Source organism: Pseudorca crassidens, chromosome 1 (assembly GCF_039906515.1).
Source record: "Pseudorca crassidens isolate mPseCra1 chromosome 1, mPseCra1.hap1, whole genome shotgun sequence".
NCBI lineage: Eukaryota > Metazoa > Chordata > Mammalia > Artiodactyla > Delphinidae > Pseudorca > Pseudorca crassidens.
This window is the reverse complement of record NC_090296.1, coordinates 18546411-18562710: the sequence shown is the minus strand read 5'-3', so window position 1 is coordinate 18562710 and position 16300 is coordinate 18546411. Positions and strand designations below refer to the sequence as shown.

The following is a 16300-nucleotide window of genomic DNA, read 5'->3' as shown; positions in this document are numbered from 1 at the left end:
GCCGCGGCCTCCAGGTAAAGGGACTGAGGTGCCAGGTGGAGTTTCCAGTAACCGACCTGGCTGCCGCTAAGCGAGAACCACGAGGTTTCTTAAGGGGGATTATAAATCAGCTGGCTGTGGTCATTGGGGTGGGATGTTTTAGGCTTTATCTTTCATCCATAGAAAGAACAGACTGCTTAACTCGCCCCTGATTTTAGGGAAGGGAAGTCTAATTGCAGGTCGAATCTACCTCCTCTAAGGAGTTTCCTAACTGAGCTCTGGGTCAAAACGCAAATTAGCTAGCCAGCTGGAGCGTCGATCCTAAATTGGGATTTCTAGATCCACTAAGCTTGCCTGAATCCAACCTCTCATTGCCCCAGAATGAATGCTAACTTCCAAGAGTAACAATCCCCTAGTCACCCACCCCTGCGCCCACTCCATCTGCTGTTAATGCCACCGGCGTTATTATCAAGCGGTTGCGTCTAAAACCACCAGCCCGCCCCCTGCCTGCAATCGGGGATCCATTAGTGGCTAAGAAGATGCGGAGGGTGCTGGTTCGTTCTCCTTCGAGTTGGGGAAGGGGTTACTTTTCTCCAAAGTCTTTCTCCAGCCCTGCTGGTCTTCAGTGGCCTGGCACTGAGCTCCGGCCTGCGTGTCTTGCAGGCGCACCAGTGGTGACGGTGAAGGCTGGAGGAGCCCACCAGGCTGAACTGGGATTGCGTTCCCGGCTCCGCGTGCGTGGGACGCGGTGAGGGGGTGGATAACGCCTCCCAACACTGGGTTTAGGGGCGAGGCGACAGCAAGGAGCGCGGGAGTGGAGCCTCGCCAGCTGCCACGGAGTCCCAGGGAGGGGTGGGAGCCGCCTGGAAAGATCCCTCCGCCACGCAGACCAGTCCCGGGCTCGTCCTCGCGCTTTCAGCGCTGTCTCGGTCGCTTCTCATTTGTAATCAGGCCCAAGATCAAGATTGCTAGTTGAGGTGCGGGCACTAACCAGGGAAAGGAAGTATCCGGAAAGAGGGTGACTGGGGCGGGCTGGACCCACACTTGATGCCCGGTAAACTCCTGGAGCGCTTGGGGCTCCGGAAGGCGGCAGCTGCTGGTGGAGGCAGAGGCCACCGTTGCTGCCGTCCCTGGCGCTTTACTCCTGGAACCTCCCAGCAAGGTTCCTCCTGGAACCTCCTCACTGTCAGTCCTGGTTCAATTAACTCCCTCAGCCTCTCCCCTCACCCGATATTTATTAGTCACATACTGAGTTTGGGGAGAAGAGCGGCTTTGCATCTGTAAGGCAAAGCATTTTCCTAGCCACCTTCTCAGGATGCAACAGGAGGAGCGACCCGCGGGCACGACCCGGGGGCGTGTGTGCGCGCGTGTGCCAGCGTGCGTCTCGGGCGTGCGTCTGGGTGGATCCGTGAGTGGTTTGTGTTTGAGAGGCAAATCAGGCGTTTCTCCAAGTCCGCTTAACATGATTTAGGCGCTCAAAAAACATGAAGGCGGTAGACACAACGGGGATGCGAAGGAAATAAAAACAATTAGGAAAGTGGTGCCAAGTGACTCAGACTTTGAACTGAGGACGGAGAACTCATCCCGAGCTGGTTGTGGCCACCGCCCCTACCTAACACTTCTGCCGCGATAACCGAGAGGATCCCTAGGGAGTTGGTCCTAAGCCAGTTTCCAGCTCGCTTGTTGCTTCTCGCCTGGCCCCACCGACGGCGCGTCTCAGCGCAGTCCGGCGCTTGGCGCGAACTCGCTCTCCCTCTTCTGTTCAGATTTAGCCTCTCTCCAGACTTGTTAAAACATGACAGCAATTTACTGGAGGCAGGAGGAGCGGCAATGAAATGAGAGGAGAAAACCAGAAGCTTTTTTTTTTTTTTCCTTTTTCAAGAAAGAGACGTGCACCTGGTTCTCCTTGCATTACTCTTTAACCTTTGCAAAAGATTGCGAAGTGGAAACGTAGCCTGTATGCAAATCAAGCGTTTTTTTTTTTTCCCCCCCCCGCTGTCAAACCTGTTTTCTAAATCTCTGAGGCTGAATTTGGTTGTTCGTTGTAATCTATGGGGCAAGTGAACAACGCTCTTTCCAGCGGCCAGGGTGAAGGAGGAAAATGGGTGGCTTAAAATAATTATATGAAACTTCGAATTATTTTCCCTATTGAGTTATTTAAGAAGATCCGGGATCAGTGATGGGGCGGGGGGCAAATCACCAAGGTTGCCTGCATTTGAAGTTACGCCATCTTGGTTGAGAGACTTGTTATATATTTTTACCCTCTAATGTCACGTTTCGATCGTTTCTCAGTGTCTAAGTAATAGATCCTCTGGTTTAGAAGTACAACCCCGGGCGGGCAGGGGGAAATCAACTTTTGGCGCTCAGATGGTGGCACTATCCTTCAGAGCTGGAGGTGGGAGGGTGCAGGGTAGAGAGAGAGAGGGGAAGGCGTACGCGGTCTGGGTGGCATCCGCGTTGTTAGCTTCGGCGCTCGCGCTGCAACTCTCTTCAGGGAGGACAGGGTTAAAAGCCGAGGCTGACTTTGCCTCCTGGAAAGCTTTGAGTTGCAGCCGCGCCTCCCAAGCATTCTTTAAACCAGAAATGTGGGAGGGGCTCCGAGAGGGAGGGAATAGGGGAGGGAGGGAGAGAAAGAGGACTCGAGGAGGGGAGCGCGCCAGAGCGCGAGGGACCGAGGCAGAGGAGGAGTGCGGGAGCAGCGGAGGCGATCCCGCGCCTTCATTACTGTAAACACCTCCCGGGGGTGTCAGATGGGGTGGGGGTGGGGGTGGGGGCCGCGGCGCCTACATTAGCCGGGCCGGGTTGGGTCGAGGAGGCAGTAAGGTCGGAGCAGCCTCCGCACCCACGCCGGGCCGGCGCAGCCCTCGGAGCGAGCCCCGCGGCCGCCCCCGCGCACCCCGTGCGGCGCCCCACGCCGGGCTCCGCGCGGTCGGCGCACAGGCGTCTGAGTTGCGCGCACCCGCCTGGCTCTCCGGCTGCCCCCCGGGGTCCTCTGTGTCCGAGGAGCCCCGGCGCTGCTGGGCAGCTTTCCGCCGCCCTCCCGGCTCCCCCGCCTTCTTTCGGGACTCGTGGGCTCTGCCGAGGCAGAGAGGGGGGAGGCAGAGGAGAAGAGGAGGCGGGGGCCGCGGCGGCCGGAACCGAGAGAAAGTGGCATGCTCGAGCCCTGGAGGCGGAGGTGTTGGAGGACGGGGGAAGACGATGCCGCGGCTCCGTAGGGGAGGAAGGCGAGAGCGAGCGAGGCGAGCGGGGCGCCCGGGCGCCGGCCGGCTGCGGGGAGGCGCGCGCCGCTCTGAGGCTCCAGCCTCCGCATCCCGGCGCCCCGACGCTGCGGGCGACAGGGCCGGGCTCCGGCAGCCGCCTCCGTCGCCGCCGCCACCACCCGGAGGAAAGAGCAAAAGTTTGGATCTGGGGGAGGACGCGACGCTGAGCGGGATTACTACCAGGGCTGGAAGGAGACCTCCAGAACCTTCGCAGGTAACGCACACCCCCAACCCTCTCCTTCCCTGCCTGCCCGCTGGGCTCCTGCTTCCTCCTAGCGCCTTTCCAGACGCTCGCCAGATCTGGCTAAAAGTAAGAGGGAGGCGAAGTTGAAGATCTCGGGAATGGGCAACTAGCACGGGGAGATCTACTGGAACGTTAGAGCGGGATCGAGGCGCTTCTCTGCGCAGAGTAGGCAGCTGTGCAGAGAGGCGAATCTCGCCCGGGAATGGATGGGAGCCCTCGGCCCCAGCTGGTGCCTCATCTTGTAGCTCGGAGGAAATTTAGAATGTTTATTCAGTGGCTTTTAGTATTCTTCATTCCAGAGAAATGATACGTAGATTTCACTCACTCCACCTTCACCCTCCCACTCTCTCATCCTTATTTAGTATCTTTTTAAAAATGATACGAACCCACTCTCATTCGCCTACCCAGTTTAGCTGGTGCAGGAAAGCAAATGGGGGGGGGAGGGAGTGGGAAAATTTCAAGCAAAGGGGAAAATTTATCCTTCCCCTTTTTAACATCCTAAGAGCCCTCCCTCCCTCCTTCCATTCACCTCTGGCTTCATAAAATAGGAACTTTCGAAGTCACATTTTGATTGAAGGGTGAGATGAAACACGTTAACAATTGGTGGTGTGAATTTGCAGTGATCGTCAGCCAAGTGTGTTTAGGGGGTTAGTGGTGTTGCGGAGAGGCCGGTTTTCCTCGGTGGCCTGATGCACCGGGGCTTGGGGGGAGTGAGTGGTCGCGTTTGTGCACTAAGGCGGGGGCAGCGGAGAGAAAACAGTCACGTTTCCTGGGCAGCAGCCTTTCTTACGCTAATAAAATAGCTCCTGCGTTTCACTCCGAGAGCAAAAAGGTGTCAGCCTCAACTCCCCGACGTCCCCTTTCCCCCAGTCGAGTTTGAGTTTCGAAGCAGCTCAACGTTTGCTGCTCTGTCTTCTTTATTATGATCATTATTTATTCACCTGGAAACTCATCGTGCCTTCTCTCGTAAATGGAAATCAGTCTCCAAGAGCTTTTGATTAATTTTAGTGCAGGAAATCTCTTGTAAAGCTTACAGTAAGCTAATCAAATGCAAAGCACAAATCCGTGTAAATGCTCGCGCAGGACTGCAAGGTGCTGATTAGATTTCTTTACATGCTGCATTTGCTGTGCAAGGCATCTTCTAAATGGGAGCTATTGCTCCCCACTCAGCTGGGAGACTCTTTAATCACCCAGGGTCAGGGAGCTTTGGGGCATGTCCACTGGCTCACAGGCTTATTGCTAAATTTATTATGTCTAACTTCTCCCAGGCAAAAGGTAATATGAAGGCTACCTTCCATATCGGGACCGATATTGTCTGTGGACTTAGCAGTATGACCTTATTACATCTCCAACGAAAGGATCCCCCCAAATATTTTGAGGTAAATAGAATGCAGGTTGGCATTTGTCCAGGCATGTATTTGGTTGTTGCAGTATGAATCAGTATGAATGTAAAATTTTAGGTCAGTATCTGAAGTGTTAGAACTGGACTTTTTTTTTTTTTTTTTTAATCACTGAGCAACATGCACCAGATACATAAGATCGGCAGGCCACCATGTTAGATGAAAATCAATCTTTGGGTAATCAATCTTTCATGCATAGCATGAAAAGTTGCTTATTTTCCCACAGTGTCACTAGTCCGCGAAATACAACTTTTCTTCCTCGCCTCGCCAGAAACCTCAAAACCATTTATGGATTTTTAATAATCACAGGTGACAGTGCAACACCATACTGTCATGTTGAGCTGCAAATATCTGTGACTGGAGGAGGCTGGAAGATGAAATTTCAAACATTAGTCCATGCCTCTGGCAGTAGGTACAAGAAATTGTAAAAAGACTTGAGCTAGCTGTACTGTAGCAGACCTATTACAAACCTAGCATGGAAGGAATGCTGTTTTTTTAAAAAAATGCCTGTGTCTTAACACTTCAGTAGTTTCATTGCAGTTTTAGAAATTCCAGGGGATGCTTTTAACAGAAGAAGTAGATTCCCAAATGACACCATGCTGGGCTGCCTTGGGTTTCCCAAAGCAGGCATGATTTTTCCTGTATGCTAGGTTTCAGATGATGTGCTCTTATCCGAGTTTGAGTTTGACTTTGACCGCCTGGATCTAATTTGAACCTCCTCTGATACCCGTTACATTTATATTCTGGCCTGCTGGAGAGTTTGATTTAGGATTTAGACATATCTCCCAAAAGCAATCCTATATCTTCCCAGTTTGAAGCTGTGGTTTCAAGAAAGGCTCAGGTATGTACAAGTGCAGAAGCCTTATTCTGTAGAGAACCAGTGTGATCATCTGATCTGACCCTTCAGCTTTGTACTCTACAAGGAAGAATTGCCACTTCTGCGGTCCCTAGTGTCTGAAGGTAAAAAAAAAGCAAGGGTGCCGGGTGGCTCTCGGTTTTGCTCGACTTAGAAGATTCGAAAAAGGTCAAGGTGATGTAATTTTATTTCTATTCCGGTTAGACCTTTCTGGATAACCATTTTTTGGTATCTTTAATTTCAATTCAAGTTCATTTTTCACTAGATTACTAACTTTGTGGTTTCTGCCACAGTGATTCAAATTCAGGCCATTAGTGACCTCTGTCTGTGAGAAGTGAGCACTCATTGTTTTTCTTTCTTCTCATCAGAGTCCACAGATTATGTGTGTGTGCGGGGGAGAACCCAACAGCTCTGTAGTTCTTTCTGAGTATTTAGATTTTTGAACTTGATATTTCTAATACAGAGTTCAGAATGGGTAATGATATTTAACAACGGTAATAAAAATGTTACAGGCTAATAGGCTACTAAATGATTATTCCATACAGCATTGACAAAGTGATCAACATAAATAAAACACCAGTGCTGTCCACTGCCAATAAAAGGATAGTACAGTCAGGTAGACTAATGTTTCGAGACTCACAATACTGCTGGATGTAAGTTAAATTTTATGGCCCTGAAGTGCTTATGTAACAAGGGAAACTTGAGACAAGCCCAGAACATACATGTGGGCTCTAGACTTCACAGTAGCAGTGCATGTATATCTTTTTAAGTTCAGCTGTGCTTCTGCTGTGAACTTATGGTCCAGATCAAGGGCGAGGCGAGGTGGGGTGTGAGAAGGGTGTCTATAAACAGATGGTCTTTTAAGGAGACTTTTTAAAATCTGATTCCTAATCCAGCTTTGTCTTCTGAGCATTTTCAAATCAAAATTTCCATTTGAGTTGATTATCCTAAATGGTAATTGAAGACAAAGTTTACTGACTTTCTTAAGTGTGCGGATACCATTATCTGGCATTTTCCAGATGGTTTTTGATCTCATGGTATTTGGGAATATAGAATTTTTAAGAGGCTTTCTCTTCCCTTGGGCAGGTTTTATGCCAGAGACATTTAAAAAGACCAATTATTATTATTACTATTATTACTAAACTTAAGCAACTATTATAACACCCCAACTTTCTTACTTTTCCCTACCCTCCACAAATTGCTTTGCTTTTTTTTAAGTTATATTTTTCTTCTAAAACTACATGTTGGGGCTAGGAGTAAGGCTATCAGTACCTTTTTACTCCTTTCAGCAATGTGACCTCCAATTAAATATCTGTTTATAGTAAAACATACACAGGTAAACATCAAGGACCATTTTAGGACAGAGATTCTTTTCAAGGTTTGAAATATGTTTCTTTTTAAAGGATTATGACACAAATATTGTAATAAAAATATCCTGTGTTCCAATGAATACAGAGACTTATTTCAGTTGCATGGAACAGTAAAACACTGTATTGGCAAAATAATCAGCAGTATTTTCAGTACATGGTCAAAATCTGTTAGAACCTTCATGGGTTTTTTTTTTCCCCCTTGGTGAATTTTGCATCTACTGGTCTTTTTGGTTTTCTTTGATTCTTTCTAATGTGGCTCTTTGAAGTGATTCAAAATTAAACAGTAGCTACTTTTCTCGGGAAATTCATCATGTTATGTTCAGGATTCCAGAGGAGTTAATGATGCAGAAAAAGTCCTGTAAAACATCTTTCTAAAAGAAGCCCTTCTCTTGCAGGCTTCCCACTTACTGGCCTCCTGTACCATTTGCAGTGAATTGGAACTCTGTTATTTATTTATTTTTCAAATACCACCTCTAACTTAATTTAATGTGGGATGTGTTTCTACAGAAGCGAACAGCACCATGTGCTGTCCGAACAAAGCAGTGTCATTTACGGATCTGTCATAGGGAAGGTCAAAGAAAATATCCTTGTATAATTTGGGAAGTCAAAAGGCCACATTCATGATTCTTAAATACCGATCAATTGTTCTGCGGATACTCAATAAGGGCACACATTTTTCTGGCAGTTTAGTGGTTGAAGACCTCAGCCGTTTTTTGAGGCATTCACAAAATAAATCTCAGATGCTCTTACCCGTTCAGCGCTCATTAGAACTGGGCAGTCTTTCTCATTTTCTTCCCAGCTTGCTTTTAAGGGAATGTGCGAGAAACTTGGCAAAAAGTCCTCTGTTCCCCTCAGTTCACAGGTCATGTGCTGTATTTCAGTTCTCTTTATTAGAGCTTTCAACACACAGATAAAAGAATCTTCCAGCTGAACCTTTCAAGAACCTGAGGGCTTTTGGATTTAAACCCATCGAAAAATATCAGGTCTCCAAGTTCATCGATACTATTAGGCCTCAGAACACTGAAACTTCCTTCCACAGGGAGTGAAAGAACAGTGGCTCCTAAAATTAGTTCACAAATATATGGTCCATTGAAGTCAACAGAGGTCACAGGTCTGAATGGAAAACATTAGACTTATATCAGTCCCGAAATAGGCCCACGTGCTGGTGTCACTCTTAGCCCCAGCTGCCTGTGGGTGTCACTTTCATGAAAATCCAGTGTCAGAATAACCTCTATGATAGTTTTCTCTCCCACTTTGCTCCAGAGCTTCGACTCGAATATTTTGAAGAAGGGAATCATGCAGGAACTTGTAATGTTCCTCATAGATATTAGATAAAGAGGTGCTGGAGTAGGTTAAGGGAGTAGATTGGATAAACATTTGACATAGTGGTTCCAGAAAATTCTGTTTAGGCCCTGAGGGATGACATTGACTTTCAAACATATTCCTCTTGATCATTCACCCGCCTCCTCTGTTATGTTTTCCAGTTCTCACATACAGTATTTCATTTATTCCTCACAACTGCCTCTTCTGTGAGTTGGTCTAAGAAAGCCCCACTCTCCTGGCTTCTTATTGGGTAATAGGAGCCAGAAGGAAGTTGAAGGCTACCTAAGGCTGCACAGAGCCCTCCTTTAAACCGTTTGACTTTGTACAAAATCATGAACGTTACATTTAATTACATAGATGCTGAATTCTCTGATACAGTTTAGAAGTTTCCTTCTTTACGAACTCACCTAAAATGATCAGAGTTGGATTTCTTAAATTTCTTAAATTAAAACTCTAAAAAATCTTGCGATTGTGTAAATATTTTGATTTTAAAATAACACTTGACTGTCTCTCCCCCATTATCCTAGAGGCATGTTTGCCTGTTAGGATGGGAGTCATTTTATGAGGTCGGCTTTGTGATTTGGGACTTTTACTGTGATGGGGAATGAGAAATAGGGAGGCTGTTTTGGAGGGAAGAGAAGATGTATTTATAGAAAGAAAACCTGCATTCTCATGTCAGCACACTCCTTTCTACACTGATGACCTTGGACAAATTACTTCATCTTCTGGAGACTTAATTTCCTCTCTACAGAGTTCAACAGGGTTGTTATGGGGTCAGATAAGATTAATGTGTGTGAAAATACCCTGATAATAATTCAGTGTTATATTCCCATAAAGAGGCATTATTCAGATTGATAACATTTATCACTGCAGGACTGTCAGGTGCTAGGATAGTTCTAGGTTTTAGGTAAATAGAAGGGTAACCAAGGCAGCGTGCCCTGCTCTCCAGGAGCTTTTGTTTTTGTGAGTGTCCTGGATACCACCCAACCAGTAAAGTGTCTGGTGGTTCTCTACATCACTCCCTCCTTTCACTTAATGGTGCATGATCTTCTTCCGTGGTGAGTTGGGCACAAGGGCCAAACTTTCCTTCCTTGACAGCTTGGCTTGACATTGGAAAATGAATTTATCACAGATGGATTCCACTGGGGATCTTTTGGGAAGGAACCGTCAACATTCCCTGAAGTAAGGTTGTTTCTTTTTGGATGATGGCTTTATACTTTAGCCATCCAAATGAACCTTTTGCAAAAACACAGTCATTACTAGAGTATATGATGATTTTTCAGACTTTTGTTTTGCAAAATAAGGCAGGCCAGTGCAAAAGACTGTCAGTAGTTTGGAAGCCTCCTGAGCCCATTACCAATAAATGGCCTCATTTATTAAGAAACAACACAGTCTCCAAAGCTTGGCCTTATTTTGACTTGTGAGTGTCACAAAGCCCTTGTGGGACAGTTCTTCACAACTTATTCCTTCATATTTTGTTCAGTTGTATTTTTATAATTGTCAAATCGGAGACACTTTTAATTTTAAATGTTCCAAGAGTTGAGCATGTTTATTTTACTTCCCTGATTTGTCTACATGTAGGCCTTTGTAAAGGTTAAGGTTTAATTGTTTTAAAGTTATTTAATTGAAGCCTGCAGAAAACACACATATGCGAAGTGTGTATTTATAAAATGTATGATTAGGTCATGATTCTTGATCAGAAGAGAATGTTCCTATCAGTGATTTGAATGTATGACAGTCTGGATCTGTGTTCTGGATCTGGACAGTGTTCTTTTTAGTTCTGGATTTTCTATTTGCCAGAGCTCTGACGCTTGCTTTATTCTTTTTTAAGTTGATTAGCATTTTAGTAGTACCTTGTAAAGGACCTGGCCACGGAACTATATTTTTATATGACAAATCATTTTCATAGTTTGAAAAAATTAGTCTGAATACCTTTTGTTCTGGCAGTGCCAAATGATATAATATTTGAAGAAAGAATGTTTGCTGCTACTCTGAAGAGTTCTGCTAACAACATGAGAAGAACCTGTGGGTACATATGGGGGAGGTAGTATACGTTTGTGTGCGTCTTTGAAATGCACAGACAAATCTAAGTCTTAGATACTACGGGATGGGAGTACTACTTTGCCCTTATGCTAGGTGGTGCTAATTTAGCCCAGATGTCCATACTATAATAGAACAATGAGATAACCTAACTTATTTTTGGTTGGAGATTTTCACTTCCAAATAGGTCCTAGGGAAACCCTAAATAGATAAACACACACATTGTAACAAGGGACTATACTTTTGTGTGAATGGCGTGGTACTTATGAGGAGATATTATTCTTGTAGAGGCAGAAGGTATACATCCGACGATGAAGAAAGCTTTTTCATACACTCAGGAGATTATTTTTGCCACTTACCATGCACCAGGCATGGGGTAAGACTGGAGAGGCAAACATTGGTAATGCAGGGTCCCTCCACAGAGGCAACCCAGGCTGGTGAGGGGAGAGGAAGACATAAAACCTATCTGCATGGCAGTTTCATCCATGATTGAAGACAGTGCCAGGAGCACAGAGTATTAATGAAAAGAGCTTTACATTTGGAGAGAGAGTCTCAGGTTCTAATGCTGCCTTTGTCCCTTGTTAATTATGTAAATTGGGCACACCTTAAAAATATCTTTTAGGGCTTCCCTGGTGGCGCAGTGGTTGAGAATCTGCCTGCCAATGCAGGGGACACAGGTTCGAGCCCTGGTCTGGGAAGATACCACGTGCCGCAGAGCAACTGGGCCTGTGAGCCGCAACTGCTGAACCTGTGCGTCTGGAGCCTGTGCTCTGCAACAAGAGAGGCCACGATAGTGAGAGGCCCGCGCACCGTGATGAAGAGTGGCCCCCGCTTGCCGCAACTAGAGAAAGCCCTCGCACAGAAATGAAGACCCAACACAGCCAAAAATAAATAAATAATTAAAAAATAGATATATCTTTTAGTCTTTGTCTCCTCAAGTGGAAAAATGAAAGGAAATTCTTTCTAGTCATAGAGCTGTTCTTCTGAGGATTGAGATAATTATGTAAAATATCTGCCTGTCTGGCACACAGTAGAAGCTTAATAAATGCTGACCGCAGATCCTTCTCTCTCTGAAATGATAATGATTCCATTATGTTACTCGCCCCCTCTACACATACCTCTGCATTGCCCTGGAATCCCGAAGAAGGCTTTTGACCCTTTGAACCTGTTCATTAACAGGATACAGCTTCTGCAAAAGACACTTTCGTTATTTATGCACGTAACAGAGCATGAGGGGACAGCAAAGGAAAGCGCTCTCCACATAGTGGCAGAATGGGCTTATGGCTAGTGGGATACAGTGTGGGCTGATGGTGTGAGAGGGCACAGAGGGAAGGGACAGAGGGCAGAAAAGAGACCTCAGTTTGGGGAATCAGAAGGTGGTGTCAGCTGAGTCCTGCCTGACTTGCAATGTTTTTGGTCATTGAAAGCATAGCCTTTGGCACCCCGCCCCCCATTCACCTCCATGCCCCCTTCCAGGGTGACAGTACCTGCAGCTTGCAACAAGCCCCATATCTAGACTGTGACCCTGGACACAGTGAGCCGAGGTTATGATGCCTCTGCCAGTCTACGGAGATTTTTTTTATCAGAATTCATTTTAAACACTAGCTTCACACAATCCATCTCGCACATGACTCTTGGCAGAGTCAAGAAGATATTTTATTGTAGAAGATTAACATGTAAATCATTGCTCTGTTTATATAATGCTTATTCTGTGCTTACAGAATGATTATACCTTGCTTGTGTAATGGTAGATGCTCGAATCAGAATGATGCTCTTGGGTTATCATTTCCGTGTGGAAGAATTTCTTTCAGAAAGCCATTTTCAATTAATTTAAGTAGAAGAGCTTCTTACTGCTTCTGTGTGAGACACTCCTGAACAGCACTCAAAGGCACTGGTCAAATACACAATGCTGGGGTTATTTTCCATTTCATTATGATTACATGTATATATAGTATAATTTTTGCATTCTATTGAGCAGTTGAGACTTGGTTCTTTTTTCTTAGTACTATGAATCTATAAATTGTTGTGGGAAGGTTATATTTCAGAAGGTGTTAGGAACCCCCAGCTTCCAAGTTTGGAAACACAGAGGTTTTCCTGTTAAAATCACATCATATATATGCAACACATATACATACAATCAGTCACATTGGAGAAGAGAAGCAGGCACTAGAGTGTATTCTGCAAGCTCTTCACTTCTTGGTAAGTAGCTTTAGAACCAACATTCCCCCAACATAAAACAATAAGACCTTGTTTTGCTTCTTTAGAACATGTAAGAGAGATTAAAATTCTTTGGGAAATGGTTTAAAATTTTTTTTTTTTTTACCCAAATAGGTAAGGAACCAGTCAAATAGTGCTGACAGCAATGGAATTTAAAGCTCAATTCTCATAATCTCTGAGTCCCAAAGGAATGCAAGACAGACATCCATTCAAGTCACAAGCTTGTAACTGGGGATTTGACAAAGGTTGATTTTTTTACCATGTGCCAGGCACCATGCTAAGTTTTGTTCTGAGCACTTGGGATACTCTTTCAAAGAAGACCTCGTCCCTCCTCCCCAGGAAATCTAATGGATTGACCTAGAGTTGCCCTTTTCCAAACTAGACTCATTTATCTGAATGAACTGGTTAAAAAACTGGAGGAGCTGGTTAAAAAATCCATGTTTCTGGGCCTGAGGCCTGGAGACCCCGATATTTTAAGTCTGTGATGAAGCCTGGGAATGTGGATGTTCAAAAGTTCCTGGGATTGGAGATCACTCACTGATAATTTTTAGAATTTTTTCCAACCCAGAGACTCAGTGGTTTTATAGTTGTCTGGTTTAGAGTAACTTGTGAATTTCTGAAAGTATTTTTCCCATATATTTTGCCACATAGGAAATATTGCTCCATTTAACCCAACTCTTCTAGGGGAACCTTCTGAGGGACCAGATGTCAGGGCTGGTTTCACTCTTGGTAGCCACAGTCTCCTGTGTGGTTTCTCCACCATCTGTCTGTACCATTCTTGGTGTCCCCAGAGTTAATCCCCTAAGAAAGCAAATCACATTGCATTACTAGTCCTGTGACTAGTAATTTCCTGTCCCCATGGATAAAGCCCATCCAAACTTGTTATCATGACACATGAGATCCATGACAATCTGGGTCCCAAGCGCCACTGAGACCTCATTCTCCAGCACCCATCCCCAGCACCCATGCTCCAAAGATGGTAAGGCCTCTTGACAGTTAGCCTTCCCCATGCCATTTACCCTTTACATAGAATATTACTTGCTCATTCTCCATTTGGCAAACTCTTTTCCTGTAAGACACACAGGAATGACACATTCCCTCCCAGTCAAAATTAGTCATTACTTTCTCTGGGCTTCTAGAGCATTTTCTTTGTCACTTTATTAGTTCCCTGTTGGTGTTGTATTGTAGCGTGTCTGTTCATGTGTCTGTCTCTCCCAGTAGACCCAAAAACCTTGGCTCATTCATCCCATCTCCCTGGTACTAACAATAGTGCTTAATGCCCCAGGTTCTGCACAAATGTAATTGAGTGAATAAGTATATAATTGTACTGGACAATTCTGGAAAACAAGAAGATTCATAATCTAGTGATAGGGGCTGCTTCCTCAGAAGTGTTTTCCATGCCTGTAGATTGGTGGCTCAGTGGGGAAAAAATACAACCACCACCATTCTGCCTTACTGTAAGAAGGTTTGTCAGGCAAAAGCCTTTTGGTTAACCCAACCCTGATCAGCATCAAGCTCTCCAAACCTCACGTGAGGCAATTTCAAATGCCACACTCGAAGATCTGTTTAAAGAAGGAATAATTTTGCTTGATGAAGTATCTCTCTTGGCACCGAGTAAAACCATCAGTTAAGTAGATGTTCATGCAGATGTGGTTTCCATAAAATGAGAAATTTAACTTATCGTGTTAACTTTGTGTCTCTTTCCAGACAGAATTAAAGAGAGCAAAGCAAAGAGCTTGTGACTGTTGTGCATTTGCTCTCTTTTTCATGTTGTTGCTCTTCCTTTTTGTTTTGTTTATTAGATCTTAGGCACATTATTTCCTGATGGCAATATCTGAGGAATGAGGGCCCTCCAAAGAGGATAAAGGAAGACTAGGAATCATAGATCCTTAGTCACTCTGTCTCCACAAAGCAGGATCCACCCTAGTCCTCAGGATTTGCACATTGAATGCAGCAAAGCCCATGCAAAGGTTGCAACACATTCTAAACTTGCATGGTTTAATGTGATCACGGTAGCGACAGAAGTTGGACTTCAAGTCCTTCTTGTTGGCCAAGAGACAATTCTAACACCCTGCTGCTTTTATGGTAGGCTATCGATTGATAGACAGAGAGGACTTGTTTGCAGGTGGGGGTGGTGTATGCACACATAAACACACTCTGGTCCCTCCTCCCCCTTTTTAAGCAAAATTTTCAGTGGCTAAAAGAGTAGAAGATAGCAGAGCACATTTTGATATACGCACACCTTAACCCTTGGTCCCCTCTGGGCTGTCTATATACTGGCAACATTTTCCATGCCAATAGGCGACCCATGGATGACCTGAGATGACTTTTGATAAAGCACTCTGCTTGAGTTCTAGGGGCTAATCACAGCGCCCCCCAAGGATCTTACAGGGTTAATTTATGGGGCTGTTTAGAAACAATATGCTTTCCTGATTCTTGAATCATGCTGGGTATCAGTAAGGTCACATTCTCATCTAGGGGGATTAATAATAATAATAATAGTAGTAGTAATAATAATTAACAGCGGTAATTGTATTGATTATGCAATTCATTTAGGATGCTGCTTATGCAGTTCATGTATATTATCATGTTTAAATATTCACAAAAACCTTGTATAAGAGGTTCTGTTTAGAAATACTGCTAATAACCCCAGTTTACACACAGGGAAACTGAAGTAGAGCAAATTGCGTCAGATTGCTTATCTTATTTTGTAACTGCAGTTAATTAGTTTTATGAGATAGGTGAGCACTAGGTGATTTCCAAAATCCACTCTAACTTTATTTTTCCATGCCTTAAAATCAAATTCTGGGATGATTGCTCATCCTCCACTAGGCAGCATGTGGTCCAGATTTCCATATTTGACTTTTTAATAGGTAAATATCTAAGAAGTAATTATTTGCTATTTGCCATTTTTGAGTGAAAGCAGTTCTTGGGTCTGTCCTTGCATTTCTATAAAATGGGAAGAGAGAAGAGTCATTAATTAGAAAATAAAGTATGACAACTTCTAGCATGTTTTCAGTACTAATGAAAGCCTGTGGTAAGTACCTAGTGATTAAGGAGTCGGTTATCGGAGAGCAGACTCTCCGTTTCTTGTCTTTACCCTTTTACCAGTACTACTAATAAATAGTTAGATGGACTGATTTGAGATGCACCTCTTTTTCCCTGTGGAGGTGATAATGGATAATGGAATGGCCAAAGGGCAGATAATAACATAGAGTGAGAGGTTTCTGAGAGAGCCTGGAAATGACTGAGAATTGACTGTGCTATAAATAGATCAGATCCTCTCCTTTTCTAACTCTATATGATTGCTCAGGTGGTAGACCCTGTTAGGTGAAAAAATGACCCAGAGATGGTCTGGGAAATGCTGTTGCATGTTGATAATTTGAACATAAGCCCTGTGCTTACAAGTCGTCCCCAGTTGAATTTGATTTTTGACCATCCCTCTTTTCTCACCCTTTCTGCTGATGCCCTCATCTCTGCATGTATTCTCGTTGCATTTTATGAATTTGCAATTATTTGTCCTTCCTAGTTCTGTATAAATATTCTTAATTCTGTCTAAATTAAGTGATCCATCGCTTAATTCTTTCATTTCCCTGTAGGCAACTAGACCA

The 16300-nt window shown here is 44.6% G+C and overlaps 1 protein-coding gene across 1 annotated transcript in view; it reads left to right on the top strand.

Moving 5' to 3' along the window:
• The first annotated feature begins 1294 nt into the window (after nt 1-1294).
• Nucleotides 1295-16300, top strand: part of LOC137225201 (POLG alternative reading frame-like) — a 97246-nt gene continuing 82240 nt past the window's right edge. Inside the window, exons 1-2 of the mRNA XM_067739264.1 lie at nt 1295-1387; nt 2561-3453. Of these exons, the coding sequence (XP_067595365.1) occupies nt 1295-1387; nt 2561-3406 (939 nt within the window). The 3' untranslated portion in view covers nt 3407-3453. The remainder of the gene's footprint in view (nt 1388-2560; nt 3454-16300) is intronic.